This window comes from Botrytis byssoidea, assembly GCF_014898295.1.
Source record: "Botrytis byssoidea strain MUCL 94 chromosome Unknown BBYS_004, whole genome shotgun sequence".
NCBI classification, from domain to species: Eukaryota; Fungi; Ascomycota; class Leotiomycetes; order Helotiales; family Sclerotiniaceae; genus Botrytis; species Botrytis byssoidea.
The window spans coordinates 1,734,122-1,751,994 of NW_024065845.1; the positions used below are offsets into that span (position 1 = coordinate 1,734,122).

Sequence of the window (17,873 nt, forward strand, 5' to 3'; positions counted from 1 at the left end):
TTTTCATGCTTCTACTCTCATACAATATTCACGTCAATTTTTTATGTCATGTAATAATTGAAACGAAATTTTTACTTCTCGACTCTGCAACTTATCACCACATCCAACAATACTCAAACTAAACTTAATCGGGAGATAGCCTTTCCGGAAGAAGTTTGAGATACGTTCAAGCACGAACGACATCGACCTTCAAAACTCCCACCCACTGTTTCCGGAGGCTCTCGCCGTGGCGAGAAGATCAATCGAATTGTGGTGATCAATTCGATATACAACATACATCATGTTTCAACCCAGGATACTTGCGCGACAATGTCCAAGGGCAACATGCAATTCTCTACCCATACTTCGAGCCTTCCCTCGCACATACGCAACGGTCGTCGAACCGGTGCAAGCCGAAGTACCTGCAGCACAAGCTGTAACAGCAGGCTTTGCGCCCCCGGTATCTTCCTCAGATAGCAGCAGTGCTACTTTTGCTATGCGAACATACAAACCAAGAACGCCTGGTGTCAGACATTTAAAGAGACCTATAAACGATCATTTATGGAAGGGAAGACCATTTTTACCCTTGACTTTCGCAAAGAAGGGTCATGGAAAGGGTGGAAGAAACAATAGTGGTCGAGTCACAGTTAGACACCGAGGTGGTGGTCACAAGAGGAGAATTCGTACTGTCGATTTTCACCGAATGACACCGGGTGTACACACAGTGGAACGTATTGAACATGATCCAGGAAGGAGTGCACATATTGCATTACTGAATGAGGAAGCTACTGGTCGGAAGAGTTATATCGTTGCTGCAGAGGGCATGAGAGCTGGAGATAAAGTACAGAGTTATCGAGCCGGTATCCCAAGAGATTTATTGGAGAGTATGGGAGGATTCATAGACCCGGGTGTGTTGGCTGCAAAGACTGCTTGGAGAGGAAACTGTTTACCCTTACACATGATTCCTATTGGTACAACTGTCTACAATGTTGGTTCCGCAAAAGGAAGAGGTGCTGTCTTCTGTAGAAGTGCAGGAACACATGCGGTTGTGGTGTCTAAAGACGATGAGACATCCAACAACGACAAGGGACCAAGATTTGTCACTGTGCGATTGCAGAGTGGCGAGGTGAGAAAGGTCAGCATGCATGCATGTGCAACTGTAGGCATTGCTAGTAATCCTCATCATCAACATCGACAACTTGGTAAAGCAGGTCGTTCAAGATGGTTGAACATTAGACCAACAGTCAGAGGTCTTGCTATGAACGCTGGTACGTTTTCTACTCCAATCACCATATAAGTATGGTTACTTACACTATAAATAGCCGATCATCCACACGGAGGAGGAAGAGGTAAATCGAAGGGTAACGTCGACCCAGTCAGTCCATGGGGCATGCCGGTATGTATACTATCCTAAGACTTTGAGGATGTCCACTGACATTATTTCACCTATAGGCCAAAGGAGGATACAAGACTAGAAAGGTTCGCAAACCCAATAAGTGGGTAGTCACTCCACGTGAAAGAAATCACGGAAAGAGAAGAACAAAGTAGAGGTTCAATTATCACGATATACCTTGCATTGGAGCTGTATATGTAGGCTGTAAACTTTCCGTCTTGTATACAGACGCATTCTTTATACATCATGTACAATATCAAATACCGAATAAAGATACGCCTATTGACACCCCAAATGCTTGATATGCTGCCTTGCGTGTCGTGTCCATCTTCATAGTTCTTGATGGTCGCTTATCCTTAGTCGCGAGTAAAGGTACTACCTAGTAGTACCTGCTTCAGAATGTCCCATGGTCTGATTTGACAGACTGGATGATATACCTTAGCTTCCAATATTCAAAAACAGTTCAATGTTCGCAACCAATTCAGTCTTTTTGACCAATTGAAAGCCTTCGAACAAATTACCACAGCCTTCTCAGATTCTCCTCTCTATCCCCTCCACCAAACCCCCACGGTCCGCAATCCCGATCCATACTCGCCAATCCTATTTCATCTCATCCCACCCACCACCTCCCGATCACCGAGTCAACACCCTCATAAACACAATCAATACGAGATAAATATCTACAATACATCACAACAAATCCCATAACACCCCTAGCACAAGATAACAATCTAAACTAAACCCAACGAAACCAAAGTATAACTCACCGAATAAACCTCACACAATCCTCACCCCTTCTTCCCCTCTTGCCTATAACAGATCTTTGCATAGAGCTAGAGTGCCGCGTGTATCTATCTGCATTATTCACTAACATAGTACGCATAGGTAGGCATGCACGCACTATCTCGAATACCCCTCTATTATCATGTAGCTTCTCTAGTTCTTTTCTTGCATTTATTCGTCGAGCATCCTCTGTATTATTCTTATCTATACCTATTGCCTACCTACCGAGCTACCCTCTTCTCACGCCGATCTCCATAGTATCCGTAAGTGTAACATCCAATGCGAATAATCCAACACAACACAGCATCACATCACATAACGTAACCCCGCATCTGCAAACACCTCCATCTCCATCGATACACAAACTCCTCCACCACAACATCCCACCATCCCACCATCCCACCATCCCAATATCATCCAAATTCCAAGTAAACAAACAAGTCACCACAACAAAGCCCCCAAGTCATCACCTAGGGAGATGGCTAAAATACCCCCACGAAAGCCTTCTCTACAAATACCCAATGTACTATTGATACGTATTCCGAGAAACACTGCGTAGAATTACTCTCTACCCCTCCTCCCTCTTCTCTTCTCTCCTTCCTCCTTCCTCCCTCTAACCTACCAATCACAAAAGCCTCCCTACTATCTCCCCTACTTACCAACCAACCAGAAAGTCAAACGACAGACATACATCTAGATAAATAACCAAACCCAACCTCAGAACACAAAACTCAAAACCCACAATCATTCTCACTCCAGAAATCAGGAACAAGAACAAGCAGTACCCGTTTATTTAGAGTAAAACAAACCCAATCTTCCATCTTCCCCTCCGCCTAGTAGTCGTTATTATCATCCGAATTCAGTAGAATAGAGTAGAGTAGAGTACAAGATCCCGAATCCCAACCAAACAGGAGCAAGAAAGATGGTTATACATTTATTACCAGGTATATATATACACATAGCAAAGAAGCATGCTTACTTACGCAGGGAGTAGTCAAAAATCGAAATCTCAAGTACTTGGAACCTTCCCCAAGATAGGAATAACAATTTCAAGTTCGAAAATCTCCTTCTCAAAGACCGAAAGAGTTCCAATATCTGAATATCCTAATAAGTGTCTTGAATGTTCAAAATAATCTTATTTTCTACGAGTCCTTTCTATTTTAGAATGGGTTGGCTGCTTCGAAGCAATTCAATGTTGGACTACAGATGAGAATCCCTCAGTCATTCACTACCTTTCAATCATCAGTCCGCTTTTTACTGTGCTTGTCAGTTCATGATCCGCAATAATCAGGGCTAGTAAGCATATGGTACATTGAGACTGGGAGTTTTTGTATGAATCTTGGATGTCCAACTTAAGAGATATAAAATCGAATTATTACATCATATATCATACAACACCTTCCTATCAAGTATATATCCATCCCGTATACTCTATGACATCACCTGCAACCCGATTCTGCCCTTGGCCCCAGAAGAGTTTCTTATAACAAAGCCAATATGATGTTCCAACGCCAATGTCAATCCAAGCTAAACATTCCTTTCCTCGATTTTCCCCTGACCCATATTTGTATCCATAGCTAATTCAAAACACATCATATCGTATCGCATTATATCCGAGCAAACTAAACCTGGACCCGAAATCTATCACTTTATCAATATCATAAAGTCAGTGACTCAATGACCTCCCTCCCATATATCCATCGGATCCATGGGTCCTAACCCCATCATATGTCTGAATACCCCCTCCCCAACCGGCGTCAGCCCCGTTGTAGTCTGATGCGGCCATGGACCTGGAGTTGTATATGTTCTCCCGGGCGTTTCTGGCATACTATATGCTGCTGATGATGATATACCTGACCCAGCTGGAATGTTATTATATCCCGGGGATGTTGAGAAAAAGGTGTCCATGAGACGAACTTCGCGATCCGCATCTGGTGCTGGACGAGTTTCATAGGATCCAGTATTCGTAGTAGTCTGCCCATGTTGTATATTAGAAGTTCGGATGTCAGACGCGGATTTCAGTGATGTATTGCTGGAAGTATCGCCAGTATTGGAAGATAGACCTGTTCTCGTGCCAGTACTTGTACCATCGTGGCTGTATGTATTGCCGTTTGGTTCTTTGGTTTGACTAACCGGTACGCCTTGCCTCAGATCTCGAGCTTGTGAGTGTTCGTTCAGCCTAGGCCAGCCTCTCTGTTCCACGTCAAAGTTTCGAGGGAATGGATCAACTCTAGGGCTTGTTGACGTTCTCCTGATTCCTTGTTCAGTATCGGCAGAAATACTGCGTGATGTTTCCTGAGGGTTAGTAGGACTTTCGTCCATCACTCGGAAGTCATCCGGACCTCCTCCATCTATGAATCGCACAATGTTACACCCAGTTTGATCAATGACAGTTGTACCCATTCCGGGCACCCCGGTATCTTTAGATCCCAGCTAGATGCATTAGCTTTACGAAAATCGAAAGGCGTTGATTTGACATACCAAAGTCTCATTCCAGGATCCATCTTTGAATTTATTATTATTACGCAATCCCATGGCCTCCAAATCAACGTCCAATTGTACAAGAAAGGACTCTGTCAAAGGATTTTTCTTCTTCAAAGCATTCATGGCTTTTAAAAGAAATCTTAGGGAGTCTGAAACCGGAGAATCTTTTGGTGTATCGTCGAGATGTTTCACAAAGACGCGTGCGGCTACGTAGAGACAGAAAGATATGAATGGATTCATCTATCGATGGGTTAGTAAGACTTTAAATAGATGTGTGTATACGTTTCCGCGACGCGCTCACAGTTGATAAATCCATATGCGAGATCATCTGCATGATTCTTGTGATCTCGTTGGCAGCACTCATGGCTCTGATTTTGCTTTCGGCGGCGACAGTGTCAGGTAATCGATTGTTTTGAGCTTTGAATATTGCTGCTTGATGTAGGCAGATGGTCGAAGCATGAATATTCATGTTTAAAAATACACTATTAGGATTGGCCATCCCGTGAGGTAGTCGGAGGTGAAAAGGTAAAGAAAGGGATGTATTCAGGAGAATGTTGTCCATGTGTCGGTGCCGCCTCCAAAATTCCCCATGTAAGTCGTTGTCACGATAATCAGGATCAGAGCGATGTAGATGTAGGAGATTTCTTCCAAAGAGTGAGGCCATCAAAACAACACCAGCGAATGGCGACAACTTAGAGGCGCCCTGGGGACTCATTGAATCAGTCAGAGTTTGCGCTCTTTCCGGCTTACTCAGGTTAAAAGCATCCTCTGAAGATGGTAAGTCCGATGTGATGTCCTTTTCATCGATAGTCATAGGCCAGCCAGTACCGACACTAGCATATCGATCTTCGCAAAAAGCCATCCAGAAAGTTCTACGCCTTTCTTCTCTTTCTGTCCAATCTCGCGGTGGTGGGAGACACTGCTTGACTTCTAAGCCAGGCTTATCAAGTCTATGCAGACCCATCCTTGAGTCAATTAGCAGACAAGCTCCGCATGAGCTCTCGCACCTGGGTACTCACATTTGACATAATCTAATGGCAGCTCCAGTGCTCATCCAAGCTCGAGGAAAGTGCATCATTCTAAACTCGTAAGAAGCTAAAAGAATATGAACCTGTGCATGCGAGACAGAAATTATGCTTTCTCCAAATCCTTTCAATGTATCCATTTCCATGTATTTTCGGGCTCGCTGATAGAAGTGTTCTTTGAGATTCATGTATTTTTCTGAACTGGAAGCTGCCAGCGTCCACATTGCATATCGTAATGCAACTGGAGGTCGTTGATTTGGCGCACTATGAAATGTCGGTTAGATGGAAAGATATTTAATTTCGGACAAGAAAATTGCCTACAGATGCATGGCAGCAAGGTACCGGTATTTGTGGATCATTGGGAGTGACGGGTGAATATTATCGAAGTAAATTTCATGCCTAGACGATGTAAGCTCATGCATAGAATAGCCCATCGAAAAACATACAACTCGTCAATTACCTCTTGGAGGGGCAACGGTTCCTCAATCCCAAGACCAATCATCTCCCACGTAGTTGGAAAGTCATCGAGCCCCATTCCCATACCAATAGTGGTCGAGAATTCCATGCCACTCAACGTTGGTTGAGCGTCATTGTTATAGCGCCACCGCTCGCCATCGACTCCAATATTCGGACTTGGAACGTGAAGATCTGGGGTAGGGGCGGTCCGCAACCCAGCCCCGCTAGCATTGCTTGTACTTGTACTTGTACTTGGACTCGTAGTTGTAGTTGTAGGTTCTTGTGATTTGAGCAAATTCTCAACTTGTTCTGATAGTATGAGGTATTAGCCCGTATCTAAGAACTATTGAGGCATCAAATACCCCAGATTTTGGGGTCCCAATGCCTAGAGACTTACTCAATCTTTCTTCTAATGCTTTCACATAGCCACGTTTTGGGCCAGACTTTCTTCGTACAGGATCATAAGCACAATCATGTCCCAATCGCGTACAAGTTGAACAACTTGGTTTTGAACCATCGCATTTAAGTTTTCTTTTCCGACATATAATACATGCAATTCTCTTCGGTTTAGGAATTGTCGAGTCTCCTCCATTTCCATCGATTCCACCCGCCATATTGCCCGTATCTCTCTGACTGCTGTTTGGTCTTAAATTGGTTGTTTGTTGCGGAGGATCATCAAAGAAGTCCTGGCGGGGTATATTGGAATTCGACGACATTTCACATTGAAGGATGAATCAACTTTGAAAGAATGGGTTCCCTCCGTATCCAATGCGATCGATCATTGACGTTCAGTAAGCTTGCAGGGTGTGGTGTGTCGTCAGAAGTTGTTATCGCAACGAAATAGTGTCGGAATGATCTAAACAAAGGTGACTGCAAAGAGGTTTATTGATTCGACTAACAAGGCTATGTTGCAATGTTACAAATGCTTGTCAATGAATGGTGTATATGATAATGAGAGTTATGCAAAGAACAAACAGCTGCGCTGCTGTGCTTTTCGATAAGAAATTAAAGAAGGGATGGAGTTAAGATATCGAGATTCGGAAGGAACACTAGAACACTAGAACTTTATCAAACCTCTTCTAATGCCTGTAAAAATGTCTGGGTACGGGGTAAATGGTAAATGTGTGGCTATTGCCTACTAGATAGTAAGGAATGCTTGGAATCATATCGCAATACCCAGCTATTGTTATTCTCATAAACTGTCATCAATACTACCTAAGTGGTGAGGGTTTATACATCCGTACCACGACTACCCACCCATAAGGGTTGGGGTCTATAAAAATGAGGCTATTCGACTACTCCGTAATAAAGGTGGAACCATGAATGGGAAATGAACCAGGGGAATCATTGCTGACTGTACGAGGTCTCGAGGAGGTCTACATATTTGTGGCAACACAACAAAATATTAACATCATTGCTTTGCAGCAATACGGAATTAATTAGCAACGTTTCGTAACAGTTAATCCTAAACGTTACTCAAGGCATCAGCATTAAAGTCGTTTTCACTCGTAAGCTTAAATAGAACCATGTCTGTGAACCCTCCTCCCCCCTCTCACAACACCATCGACATCTTTAGCAAGAGATGCATATGCATGGCAGACACGCTGCTGCTCGGGTACACCAGCCTTGTGAAACAACCAGATCCAATGAAGCTCGAGAGACAAGGAAACCCTAGTAGTAATACGGCTAGATGTTGCCCCGACTCACCAACTCGTGCTATATATTCTTCAAGCGTCTGGTGAAAGTTCATACTTGGGTGACTAAAATGACGTGCAAATGATCCAAGAGGCTAGAGCTAAAACGTACGGATGTATATGGATCTTGGGTCTTCGCTCTTTGCTAGTAAACTGTATTTTGACAACATCGCCTCGAATTGCCATATATATCTTCCTAATTATTCGATATACAAGCTAGTGCCTCGGTAATCGGCGAGCAAGAAATTTCATACACATGTTCATCAGCATCGTGATGAACACCCGTTATTTTTGTTGTGAGGACAACTTTACGGTGACTTTGCGATTGGATTTCTTGTCGTTGGTGCCTTCCAGGGCATCCATAACGCTTATCAACCCCTTGCAGAAAGCTTACAAGCCGGCTTTCAAGACCACTGAGATACAGGCCCTTTACTTTCTTTCCAAGTCGACTCCAACGATTTTCAAGCCACCGTTTTCCACATATGCTAGAGTATATTTGTTGGGGTGCCAGGCTACAACAGGACAAGGGCTGCCTTTGACGGTGTACACATGCTCTCCAGTCTCCGTATGAGCAATTTCCAATCCTGTGCCTTCATCGCTACCCCCGACAATATAGCTTCCATCAAAGCTGAAACTTATGCTTCTAATAGGGCCCACCATATCAATCAAAGTACGTTGACATATCCAATCAGTTGTATCCCAGAGTGCAATTATGGAATCCGAGCCCCCACTAGCCAAGAACCTAGCCGTTGGCTGCATCTCCACGGAAAGACACGAGGATGTATGCCCATTCAAAGTGAAAGGCTGTGAAGCCTCGAAACTCATGTTAAAGATAGGTTTGAAATCAGGATAGGATAAAATCTTTATACGGCCCTCTCCCGTCGTGAGAAATATTTTGTCACCGCTCCAGCAGAAAGCAATTTGGTTCGTTTGCACTGGCTGCTGATGTGAAGCAAGAGGGGTTGATTGTGTTGGGGAAAGTATGTAGATATTATCAGACTATCAATTGATTAGCTCTCGTCTTAAATGTGCAACGGTAAATCAGGTTCTTTAGAACAGACTCAGGCAACCGTCTCATACAAGGTACTTGATAACTCGGACTAGCAAACCAAATTTGGCTTTTGAATTTTGAGTAGAGTCCATGACTGAGAACAGTTGCAGAGTCAGGAAACAATGTGATATACGAAATGAGCCATCTCAATTTGAATATTTCGAACGCCTCAATTGGACTCCCAACTCAAAAACTTTTCATCGTGAGACTACTGTCCAAACTGTTGGATACCTCTTATTCACAGAGAGAGACATACATTTATATATATATCGGTACAAAAATACGTACCTTGTTACCAACAATCAGACTCTCGCCGTTCGGATGCCAGACTAATGTGAATGCGTCGCCCAATCCCTTGACTTCGTTGATCACAGCTTTAGTTCTGACGTCCCAAAATTTAACAACACCATCGCTGCTTACACTGGCAAGTTCAGCATCTTTTACAGGATTGAATGCCACCTTTTCGATTCCAGCAGTATGGCCGACAAGCTGAGTAGAGTAGTTCACTGAAGGTCTCTCGGGATTCCATACCCTCAGCGTTTTATCTGCAGCCCCAGTCGCGATCAGCGAGCCCAGGGGGTTCCATGAGATTGTCCTTAAACTGTACAAAGAGTCAGCCAAATGAATACACAGGACCAGTTGAGTGAGTAAAATGCTTCAGGATCACGTGATGACACAATATTTCCATAGAAGAATTGATGGTCATCTGGGTGAGAAGGGCATACCTATGAGAGCCAGAGCCTCTTGTACCAGGGTCGTTGTAAGTTTGGGTCTTTAAAGAGCCAAAATATCCAGAGAACTTCTCCTTTGAGAGACTCTGTCGATGGCGGAGGGGTGCCATGTTTCTTTAGGGATTTAAGATGTCTGTAGATGCTGAGAATGATATGTATCATATAATTTTTGAAGACTACTAGGTATCCCAATTAAAAGAAGATATTGAGTAGTATTGTCATGAAAGCTTTGAAAACTTTGAGGTCATGGCTATTGTGCCTGTGCTTATTATGTTTTATACAATGATATTCGTATGGATGGAGAACAAGTCGAGAGCTCACCCTCCGGGTATTACCGAAAATTAGCCGCGATTTCATTGAAGACAACCCTGTGTGATCATGAGCTTATGATTATTCATCTAGTATTCAGAACACAACCAAGAGCAGCTTGCTCAAATTATATGCCAATAACTTCCGCGGACATGCGATGATGTGGATGAAAATTCCAGTGGCATTGGACAGCCATGTACTGGCCGATTGGAGCGCCTCGAATATACGCAGCAAGCAGCAGCGCCGCATCTAAAGATCATATTATTCAGACGGACGATGATGCGGAGTCTCGGGAACCTACAGAAGGCAGCGGATCTCTGATAAATGTGCTGAACGATGAAACTGAGGAGAATGCTGATGACGATCAAGAGTTTACTTCTGGTTTATCGACCCCCATAACACCTATCACACCGGGCATAAAGCCAGTCGAACACGACACTCACGCTCGACCTTCAAACGGATCATCCCTTACCGATGCATCTTATTTCCCTGGTAGTCGACCAGAAAATGATCCGCTGCTGGCATTGAGAATATCCCGAAGTGGCCATCTTTTCGCGGCCATAACATCCACCACCCTTACAATATGGCAGACAAAGGTACTTGTGTCCCAAAATCTTCAAAGCTTGGAGCCGAGTTTTATTAACCTATTCACACAGCCTACTGCCATATTGGCCGTTGTGGTTCGATCCCACAAATCCCTTGCTACTTACGGATCGAACATTTCGCTTCTTCTTAGACCCGATTCCATGATATTCGTCGTTCAGACAACAAATGGGTTTTTAATAACTTACACTTTAGCCACTGATCCTGAATCCAGAGTCTTCAAGCCACACTTTGACAGTCACACAAATCGCAGACAAAGTAATTTCAGTGGTCATAGGAGCCAGGGGGGAGATAGGATTCTTTGGGGGCCAGGTGAAGGAGGTGGTGTTAGAGACGTGAGCGTAAAGTTTCGTATGGTCATCAAGGTTGATGCAGGTATCGGAAATGCTTTAGCATTAGATGATGAATTAGTCGTCGCAACAAAAAAGCCAGGAGCAGTACAGTGCATCAGATGGACTCCAGACAGTACAGGCAACCAAACAAGCACGGAAATTTTTAGCCGGATGGAATGGCTAGCCAAGAAAGCCAGCGTCACCGAAATGGTTTATGATAGACCGATGAATTTGTCTACTTGGATCACTAGTGATGGTCGGGCATATGCAGTACAGCGTCATACCCGGCACAAAGATTCAGATGGGCACCGGAAACTGTTTAGAGGCTATTGCTTTCATATCCCTACAAATGAAGACAACAATGCAATCAGATCAGCTATCAATGCCAGATTCTCTCTCATCGCCGTTGGTTGTAATGATGGAACCATACAAGTCTTCACCGCTAAGGATTATGTTGGCAACGTGCCGCCTTCACACACTCATCGTCTGTCAGTTTCACGACAATCCTCTGGTCAACTGACTTGTCTCAGCTATTCTCCCGACGGATATAGCCTTTTTGCAGGATATGAAAACGGTTGGGCAATGTGGAGTGTGTTTGGCAAGCCAGGAGCAAATAGTTTTGGATCAGACAGAAGGATATGCGAAGAAAACAATGAAGGCTGGCTGGTTGGTGTTAAGGAGGCTGTATGGGTCGGTGGCGGGACCGAGATCCTTCTGATTAGCCAGCGAGACAATCGACTCTGGACTTTAGAGATGGCGCGTAGTGCTATTACTGGATGTTATGCCTCTGCAAATATATCTCGCACTTTACTCCAAACTACCTCGAATATAATGGTTTATCGAGGTTATGATATGCCTGACCTTACCACTATATCGGCAGAATCGTCTTTGTGGCACAATGCTCAGATACCTTCCAGTTATCTTGTAGACCAATGGCCCATACGTTGTTCTGTCATATCGCCGGATGGCAGATACGTCGCAGTAGCAGGCCGGCGTGGACTTGCGCATTACAGTATTAACAGTGGTCGATGGAAGACATTTGTCAATGAAAATATGGAGAACGGATTTCAGGTACGAGGAGGTATGTGTTGGCACCAACACATATTAGTCGCTGCTGTAGAAGCTGGAGATTCTTTCGAATTGCGTTTATTCTCACGTGAGGCTCCCCTTGACAACACAGCTATGTTACATGTTGAGTACTTGCCAGCGCCGGTGGTTCTAATCGCTCCTTCTGGGGAAGACTCTCTACTTGTTTATACGTATGACAATTTATTGTATCACTACATCTTTGCCACAACAAATGGCGTAGTGAAGCTTGTGCAAGTTGGGCAGATAGCGTTTCATGGTATCGTCAGATCTCCAGCTAGAGTAAGAGGCCTAAGCTGGATTTTACCGGATGAACAGATACTAGAAGGAGACCCGTCACAAGACGTGGCCGTTGCAACTGTTCTATTCTTAGTTGATGGCAAACTTGTATTATTACAACCATCACTCAACGATGAACGCAAACTTAAATACGATATGAGGGTCATTGCACAAAATATCGAATTCTATGCCCTTATGAGAGATCAACTATTAGCGAACCCGCCCCGAAATACTGCGTCTACCGAGGAATTGGGAGACCATGGGCAAGGCAATGGACTGCGAGATGCGCTTTGGTTCTTTGAAGGCAATGAATTAAAAGTATGGCCTGAGGTTCAGGACGTCCTCCGCTCTGCCCCGTCTGAATTGGGTCGCGAACTTCCCTCCACGGTATCCATACCTATTGATTTCTATCCTTTGTCGGTTTTACTCGGAAAAGGTATTCTTCTTGGGCTTGAATCTGATCTAGTTCAGCGTCGCGATGTGAATTTTGCTTTTTTCAAATTCACAATCAGGGTATGTAATGAGCATTGTTTCAATATTGAATTCACGCTAACATATATTCTAGACTCATTTATTTATCCCACAAGTCCTACGCTTCCATTTATCTAGATTCGATTCTTCTGCAGCTTTACATCTAGCTCATAAGTATCAAGATCTTGAATACTTTGCGCACTCGCTTGAAATTCTATTACATAATGTCCTCGATGAAGAAGTAGATACACCACCGTCACCTGAAGCAGCTTTGCTGCCAGGTGTGCTATCCTTTTTATCTTCGTTCCCTCAATACTTGGATATCGTTGTACAGTGTACTCGTAAAACGGAAGTGAGGTCATGGCGGACGCTATTTACCTATTTACCACCACCACAAGAACTGTTCGAGGAATCGTTGCAACGAGGATCTTTGAAGACAGCGGGCGGATACTTGCTGATTCTTCATACTTTCGAAGAATTGAGTTCAAGTTCAGAACAACTTGTTCGTTTGCTTTCTCGTGCGAAAGACGAAGAAGATTGGGAATTGTGCAAAGAACTTGCACGGTTCCTAACGGCTCTTGACGAAACTGGAGCTACATTGATGGAGGCATTGGAAATGGTCAGCCTTAGAAGCCCTAATACCGACCGAGAAGCGACGAGTTTTATGTTTGAAGGTACAAAACTAAAGGTTCCTCGTCCAATTAAAGAATCTAATGTTAATGGAAACGACGGCAACGGTGAATCCAGTCCCGGGATGTCTCAAGGGAGTAGTGAGGCGGACTATTTTACCTCCCGCCACTAGGTCACTAGTGAGTAAATTTTAGTGACTTGCAATCCCAAAGTCAAGAGGAATGTGTCCAGACAGGGCGCACAATTGAATAAAATGATGAACGCCATGGGTCATACGACATAATGTCTCCCGGCAATTTCGATTCAGAATACCACAGCAGAAGTATACATGATAATTACAAGTTTATCTAACCATATCGCTAATATGAATGCTGTGCATGTAGCTTGTATAAGTGAATGTAAGGGTATCGTTGAATGGCACGATTTTCGCAGTGACGAATGTAATCTTTATTGTAGTCGTAATTAAATCGGAATATTCGTAAATGATATATCGAATACTTTTATCTCAATAGATACATAGAAGTAATTAAATTTGGTAATGTTTGTTTGTACCTGGCCGCTGAGCGTGAAGAGAAGAGCCATGCTTAAGACTCAGGCTGTAGCGAGCATGCTAGCTCCGCTAGCGCTTTCCCTCGATAAGAGCTACCTTGAAGCTTGAATCAACAAATCAACATCACCAACAACCACGAAATTACAAAGACATAACACACACTCGCTCCATAACGTCGATTTGATACCCCGAGGAGCTGAGTAGTAAGTTCATCATGTCTCTTGACCCACCCACTTACCTTTATTCGTTGATGAACAACATTCGCCAACGACCAATACCTTGGGATGGCGCTGTACGAGCTGGCACAATTACCGATGATCAACTGAGTAAGATTCGAGCTGTTGATAAAGTAAGAAAGGAGCAAAGGAAGGAAATTGTAGAGAAAGATCCAAATGCGTATAGAAAGCTGTTTGTTGGTTCGGAGGGAGAACTGAGCGTTTTAGAATCTGCGACGAAAGCAAAGCGCCCAGATGTTGTTCAGTATATCTTAGTCTTGTTGGGCGATTTACTTGATGGTACATACCTGCCACTCCATACGTCATCCGTCCGGATACTGATAGAAATTGAATAGGTATTCCGACGTTATCAAAGACTCTTGCGGAACACGACGATCCATACAAACCTTTCCTCCCACTACTGAATCAATCCGCTGAACTCGAAAGCCCCATACCATTACTCACCTCTACGGTTCTTACAAGCATAATTTCAGGATCCAAGGATACATCTCAAAATGCCTTGGAAGCAATGCCAAAATTGCTGCACTACTTGTCAACACTGGCAAAGAGCTCGGACGGTGGTTTACAAGACATAGCAGTTTTACAATACTCGTCATTGTTACAAGGCAAAAAGTCGAGAGAATTGTTTTGGAGCCAGAGGACAGAGACAATTGAACCCTTAGTTACCATCCTTAAATCGGCTGCAGGCGTTTCCAATGGCGACTCTGCGTCGACACTGTGGAGTGGGGCTGCAAGTATCCGAAGTGGACCAGAGGGAACTTTGGGCGGCGGCGTTGGATTGCAGTTACTTTATCACGTACTACTGGTTCTGTGGCAGTTGAGCTTCGAAGGTGCTGCAATTGGAGAGGGGCTTGAGGAGTAAGTCTTGTCTTGTCTATTTGAGAGGCACGTAATGACCAACAACTAACCAATCCATAGCGAGTATGATATCATTCCACTTTATACGCAACTTTTGAGACTATCACCAAAGGAGAAGACAACCCGTTTGTTAGTATCGTCTCTATACAACCTTCTCGCTTCGAATCAAAGTTCATTACTCCCCGTAGCGGTATTCGCTCGCCTTCCAGCTCTCTTACAGAATATGAATGGACGCCATCTTACAGACGAGGATCTTTTGGACGATCTCAAGAAACTGAGCGAAATGTTAGAAGAGCATACAAAGACTCAAACTACTTTCGATGAGTATGCTGCAGAAGTTCATTCGGGTCATCTCCGCTGGTCACCACCCCATCGAAACCAGATATTCTGGGCCGAGAACGCTCGCAAGATTCTCGATTACGAGCAAGGGGAGTTGTGCAAGAAGCTGGCAGAGATTATGAGTAAGCCTTGGGAGAATGACAAGCAAGTTCTTGCCATTGCATGCAATGATGTAGGATACTTGGTCAAAGAGGTTCCGGAAAAGAGATCTCAATTGGAGAGGTTGGGCCTCAAGACTAGAGTTATGGAACTGATGACGGAGCCTGACGAGACAGTGAGATGGGAGAGCTTGAATGCTCTTTCTGGATGGTTGAGGTACAGCTTTGAGACGAAGTAAAGGATTGAGGTGATATTGTGGTTATGGTTAGGGAGTTGTATGATTGAGAGGCCAAAAGCCTCGCGCCGGAAGCTGCATATTCTACCGTTTACAAGAAGTCAAACTCCCAGCGATTATTGATTGTGTCGATGCGCAGATGTTCAATTAGTGTAGAAACAATGATGATTTTTCTTATCGGGTTTATAAAGATATTTACGTTATGATGAGCAAGCCTGGAATGCTTAAATTTCATAGGTCCTTATCACACTAGATTCCCCCACTAGTGAGCCGAAATCGGGTTGGGCTTTATCCTTAAGCCGATTGTCAACACAAGCTCCGTACCTTTTAACCGTATAACTTTTTGACAAGAAGTAATTGATTCATAATGAGACGATTCAAAGCTGTAACAAGCATCTATGATGCTGCGTTGATCAACCGCACAGTTCCAAGACGCTCTCGTCAGCTTTCGACAGCTCTCCAACGAGAAACCTATGCGGCGACTTCCTCCTCATCATTCCATACTGCTGCTCGATTTCCGATAGCTGCCATAACGACAAGAAGGCAGAAGTCAGTTCGCCATGTCTCATCTGCTTCTTCATCTACTGAACTTCGCAAAACCCCTCTCTACGACCTGCACATTTCCAATGGTGGAAAGATGGTTCCTTTTGGCGGTTTCTACATGCCAGTTCAATACTCTGGCCTTTCGGTGAGCGCCTCTCATCATTTTACGAGAGAGCACGCCAGTCTTTTTGATGTGAGCCATATGGTTCAACATCGATTTGAGGGACCAGGTGCAACTGCTTTTTTGCAGAGGATCACACCGGCTAGCATCGCAAATTTGGCTTTGCATCAAGGAGGGTTGAGTTGTTTATTGCATCCTGGAACTGGAGGGATTGTGGATGATACTATTATCACGAGGTTAGGGCCGGAACTATTCTATGTTGTTACAAATGCAGGCTGTAGAGAGAAGGACTTAAAATATCTGGGGGAGGAATTGGAGGCGTTCACCAAGGAAGGAGGAGAGAAGGTCGGATGGGAGGTGCTCGATGGTTGGGGATTAATTGCGTTGCAAGGGCCAGAGAGTGAGGAAATATTGAAGGGACTTTTAGCAGAGGAGATGAAGGAGGGAGGGTTCGAGAATTTCTTGTTTGGACAGTCGAGATTCATAAAGATTCGTTTGGCTGATGGGTCGATTTCTGGGAACTTGTTGGTTAGTAGGGGTGGTTACACGGGAGAAGATGGATTCGAGATATCAATACCAGAGAGCGAGACGGTGATGGTCACCGAATCCTTATTAATGAGCGCTGGGGAGACAAGACTGCAATTGGCGGGATTGGCTGCGAGGGATAGTTTGAGATTAGAGGCTGGTATGTGTTTATATGGGCATGATCTAGATGATACAACAACGCCAGTAGAAGCAGCTCTCGGTTGGGTAGTAGGAAAGGAGAGGAGAACAGAAGGAGGCTTCCACGGCGCTGAAATCATTCTCAAGCAACTTACTCCGAAAAGTAAAGGTGGAAGTGGAGTAGAGAGAAGAAGAATTGGACTTATAGTCGAAGGGGCACCAGCTCGCGAAGGCGCGGATATCGTTAATGATAAGGGAGAGAAAATCGGAAATATCACAAGTGGATGTCCAAGTCCAACATTAGGCAAGAATGTTGCGATGGGGTACATTAAAGATGGGTTCCATAAGGCGGGCACTGATGTAGGTGTGATAGTTAGAGGGAAGGAAAGAAAGGCAAAGATTACTAAGATGCCTTTCGTGCCATCGAAGTATTGGAAGGGGACTAGTGGTACAGCTCCTGCTTAATGGGCCGGCTGGAGCTGGTGGAAATATTGGAGGGGACGAAGGGAGCAAGGGGAAATTCAACATTATGCAACTGGGACTATGGAATGGAATGGTAACAGGCGTTTAGAGAAGAGCATACCAGCATACCAGCATATAAGCATCATCAACGATGCGCTTCAACGAAAGCTATGGAGTTAAATGAATAAGATGAAATTTATGAGTTTATGTTGCAAGACTACTGATTATGAATTTGTGGTTGGTAGATGCGCACATGTGTGAGTCTCCTTTTTTTCATTGACAGTGTCTCGATGACCTTCTGGAAGAGGTGTCCCGATGCTACGGCTGGGTGTATGCTTGGCCATGATTCCATATGCCAACATCTACCTATCCCCTCAGGTACATACTTCAGGGCCAACTTACAAATCTTGCTTGACATATCTCCTCCTTAACCAACATTCATCCCTACGTATGTGCCAGTG

General features: G+C 44.2%; 6 protein-coding genes across 6 annotated transcripts; 4 read left to right on the forward strand and 2 right to left on the reverse strand.

Annotated features, from left to right (window-relative positions):
• Positions 1-280: 280 nt before the first annotated feature.
• On the forward strand, positions 281-1,527 carry EAE97_002626 (uncharacterized protein; the record flags this gene model as incomplete). The annotated part of the gene is made up of 3 exons (XM_038873138.1): positions 281-1,247; positions 1,302-1,375; positions 1,432-1,527. The coding sequence occupies 3 exons, from the start codon at positions 281-283 to the stop codon at positions 1,525-1,527; spliced, it is 1,137 nt and encodes a 378-aa protein (XP_038736344.1).
• Positions 1,528-3,829: 2,302 nt separating this feature from the next.
• EAE97_002627 (uncharacterized protein) lies at positions 3,830-6,836 on the reverse strand (the record flags this gene model as incomplete). Its single annotated transcript, XM_038873139.1, has 7 exons — positions 3,830-4,588; positions 4,637-4,879; positions 4,941-5,604; positions 5,659-5,928; positions 5,986-6,063; positions 6,111-6,429; positions 6,518-6,836. The coding sequence occupies 7 exons, from the start codon at positions 6,834-6,836 to the stop codon at positions 3,830-3,832; spliced, it is 2,652 nt and encodes an 883-aa protein (XP_038736345.1).
• Positions 6,837-8,243: 1,407 nt separating this feature from the next.
• EAE97_002628 (uncharacterized protein) lies at positions 8,244-9,706 on the reverse strand (the record flags this gene model as incomplete). The annotated part of the gene is made up of 3 exons (XM_038873140.1): positions 8,244-8,813; positions 9,154-9,466; positions 9,591-9,706. The coding sequence occupies 3 exons, from the start codon at positions 9,704-9,706 to the stop codon at positions 8,244-8,246; spliced, it is 999 nt and encodes a 332-aa protein (XP_038736346.1).
• Positions 9,707-10,099: 393 nt separating this feature from the next.
• EAE97_002629 (uncharacterized protein) lies at positions 10,100-13,478 on the forward strand (the record flags this gene model as incomplete). The annotated part of the gene is made up of 3 exons (XM_038873141.1): positions 10,100-10,501; positions 10,562-12,718; positions 12,771-13,478. 3 exons carry the CDS (start codon positions 10,100-10,102, stop codon positions 13,476-13,478), a joined length of 3,267 nt encoding a protein of 1,088 aa, XP_038736347.1.
• A 422-nt stretch (positions 13,479-13,900) lies between these two features.
• Positions 13,901-15,897, forward strand: EAE97_002630 (uncharacterized protein). Its single transcript, XM_038873142.1, has 3 exons — positions 13,901-14,371; positions 14,428-14,950; positions 15,011-15,897. Exons 1-3 carry the CDS (start codon positions 14,071-14,073, stop codon positions 15,624-15,626), a joined length of 1,440 nt encoding a protein of 479 aa, XP_038736348.1. The 5' UTR covers positions 13,901-14,070; the 3' UTR covers positions 15,627-15,897.
• A 93-nt stretch (positions 15,898-15,990) lies between these two features.
• EAE97_002631 (uncharacterized protein) lies at positions 15,991-17,415 on the forward strand (the record flags this gene model as incomplete). The annotated part of the gene is made up of 1 exon (XM_038873143.1): positions 15,991-17,415. The coding sequence occupies one exon, from the start codon at positions 15,991-15,993 to the stop codon at positions 17,413-17,415; it is 1,425 nt and encodes a 474-aa protein (XP_038736349.1).
• Positions 17,416-17,873: the final 458 nt, after the last annotated feature.

Coding starts and splice junctions, on each gene's coding strand:
- EAE97_002630 (XM_038873142.1), top strand. CDS start 14,071: ATGTCTCTTGACCCACCCACTTACCTTTATTCGTTGATGAACAACATT. Junction 14,372..14,427: donor GTTGGGCGATTTACTTGATG/GTACATACCTGC, acceptor GAAATTGAATAG/GTATTCCGACGTTATCAAAG. Junction 14,951..15,010: donor ATTGGAGAGGGGCTTGAGGA/GTAAGTCTTGTC, acceptor ACCAATCCATAG/CGAGTATGATATCATTCCAC.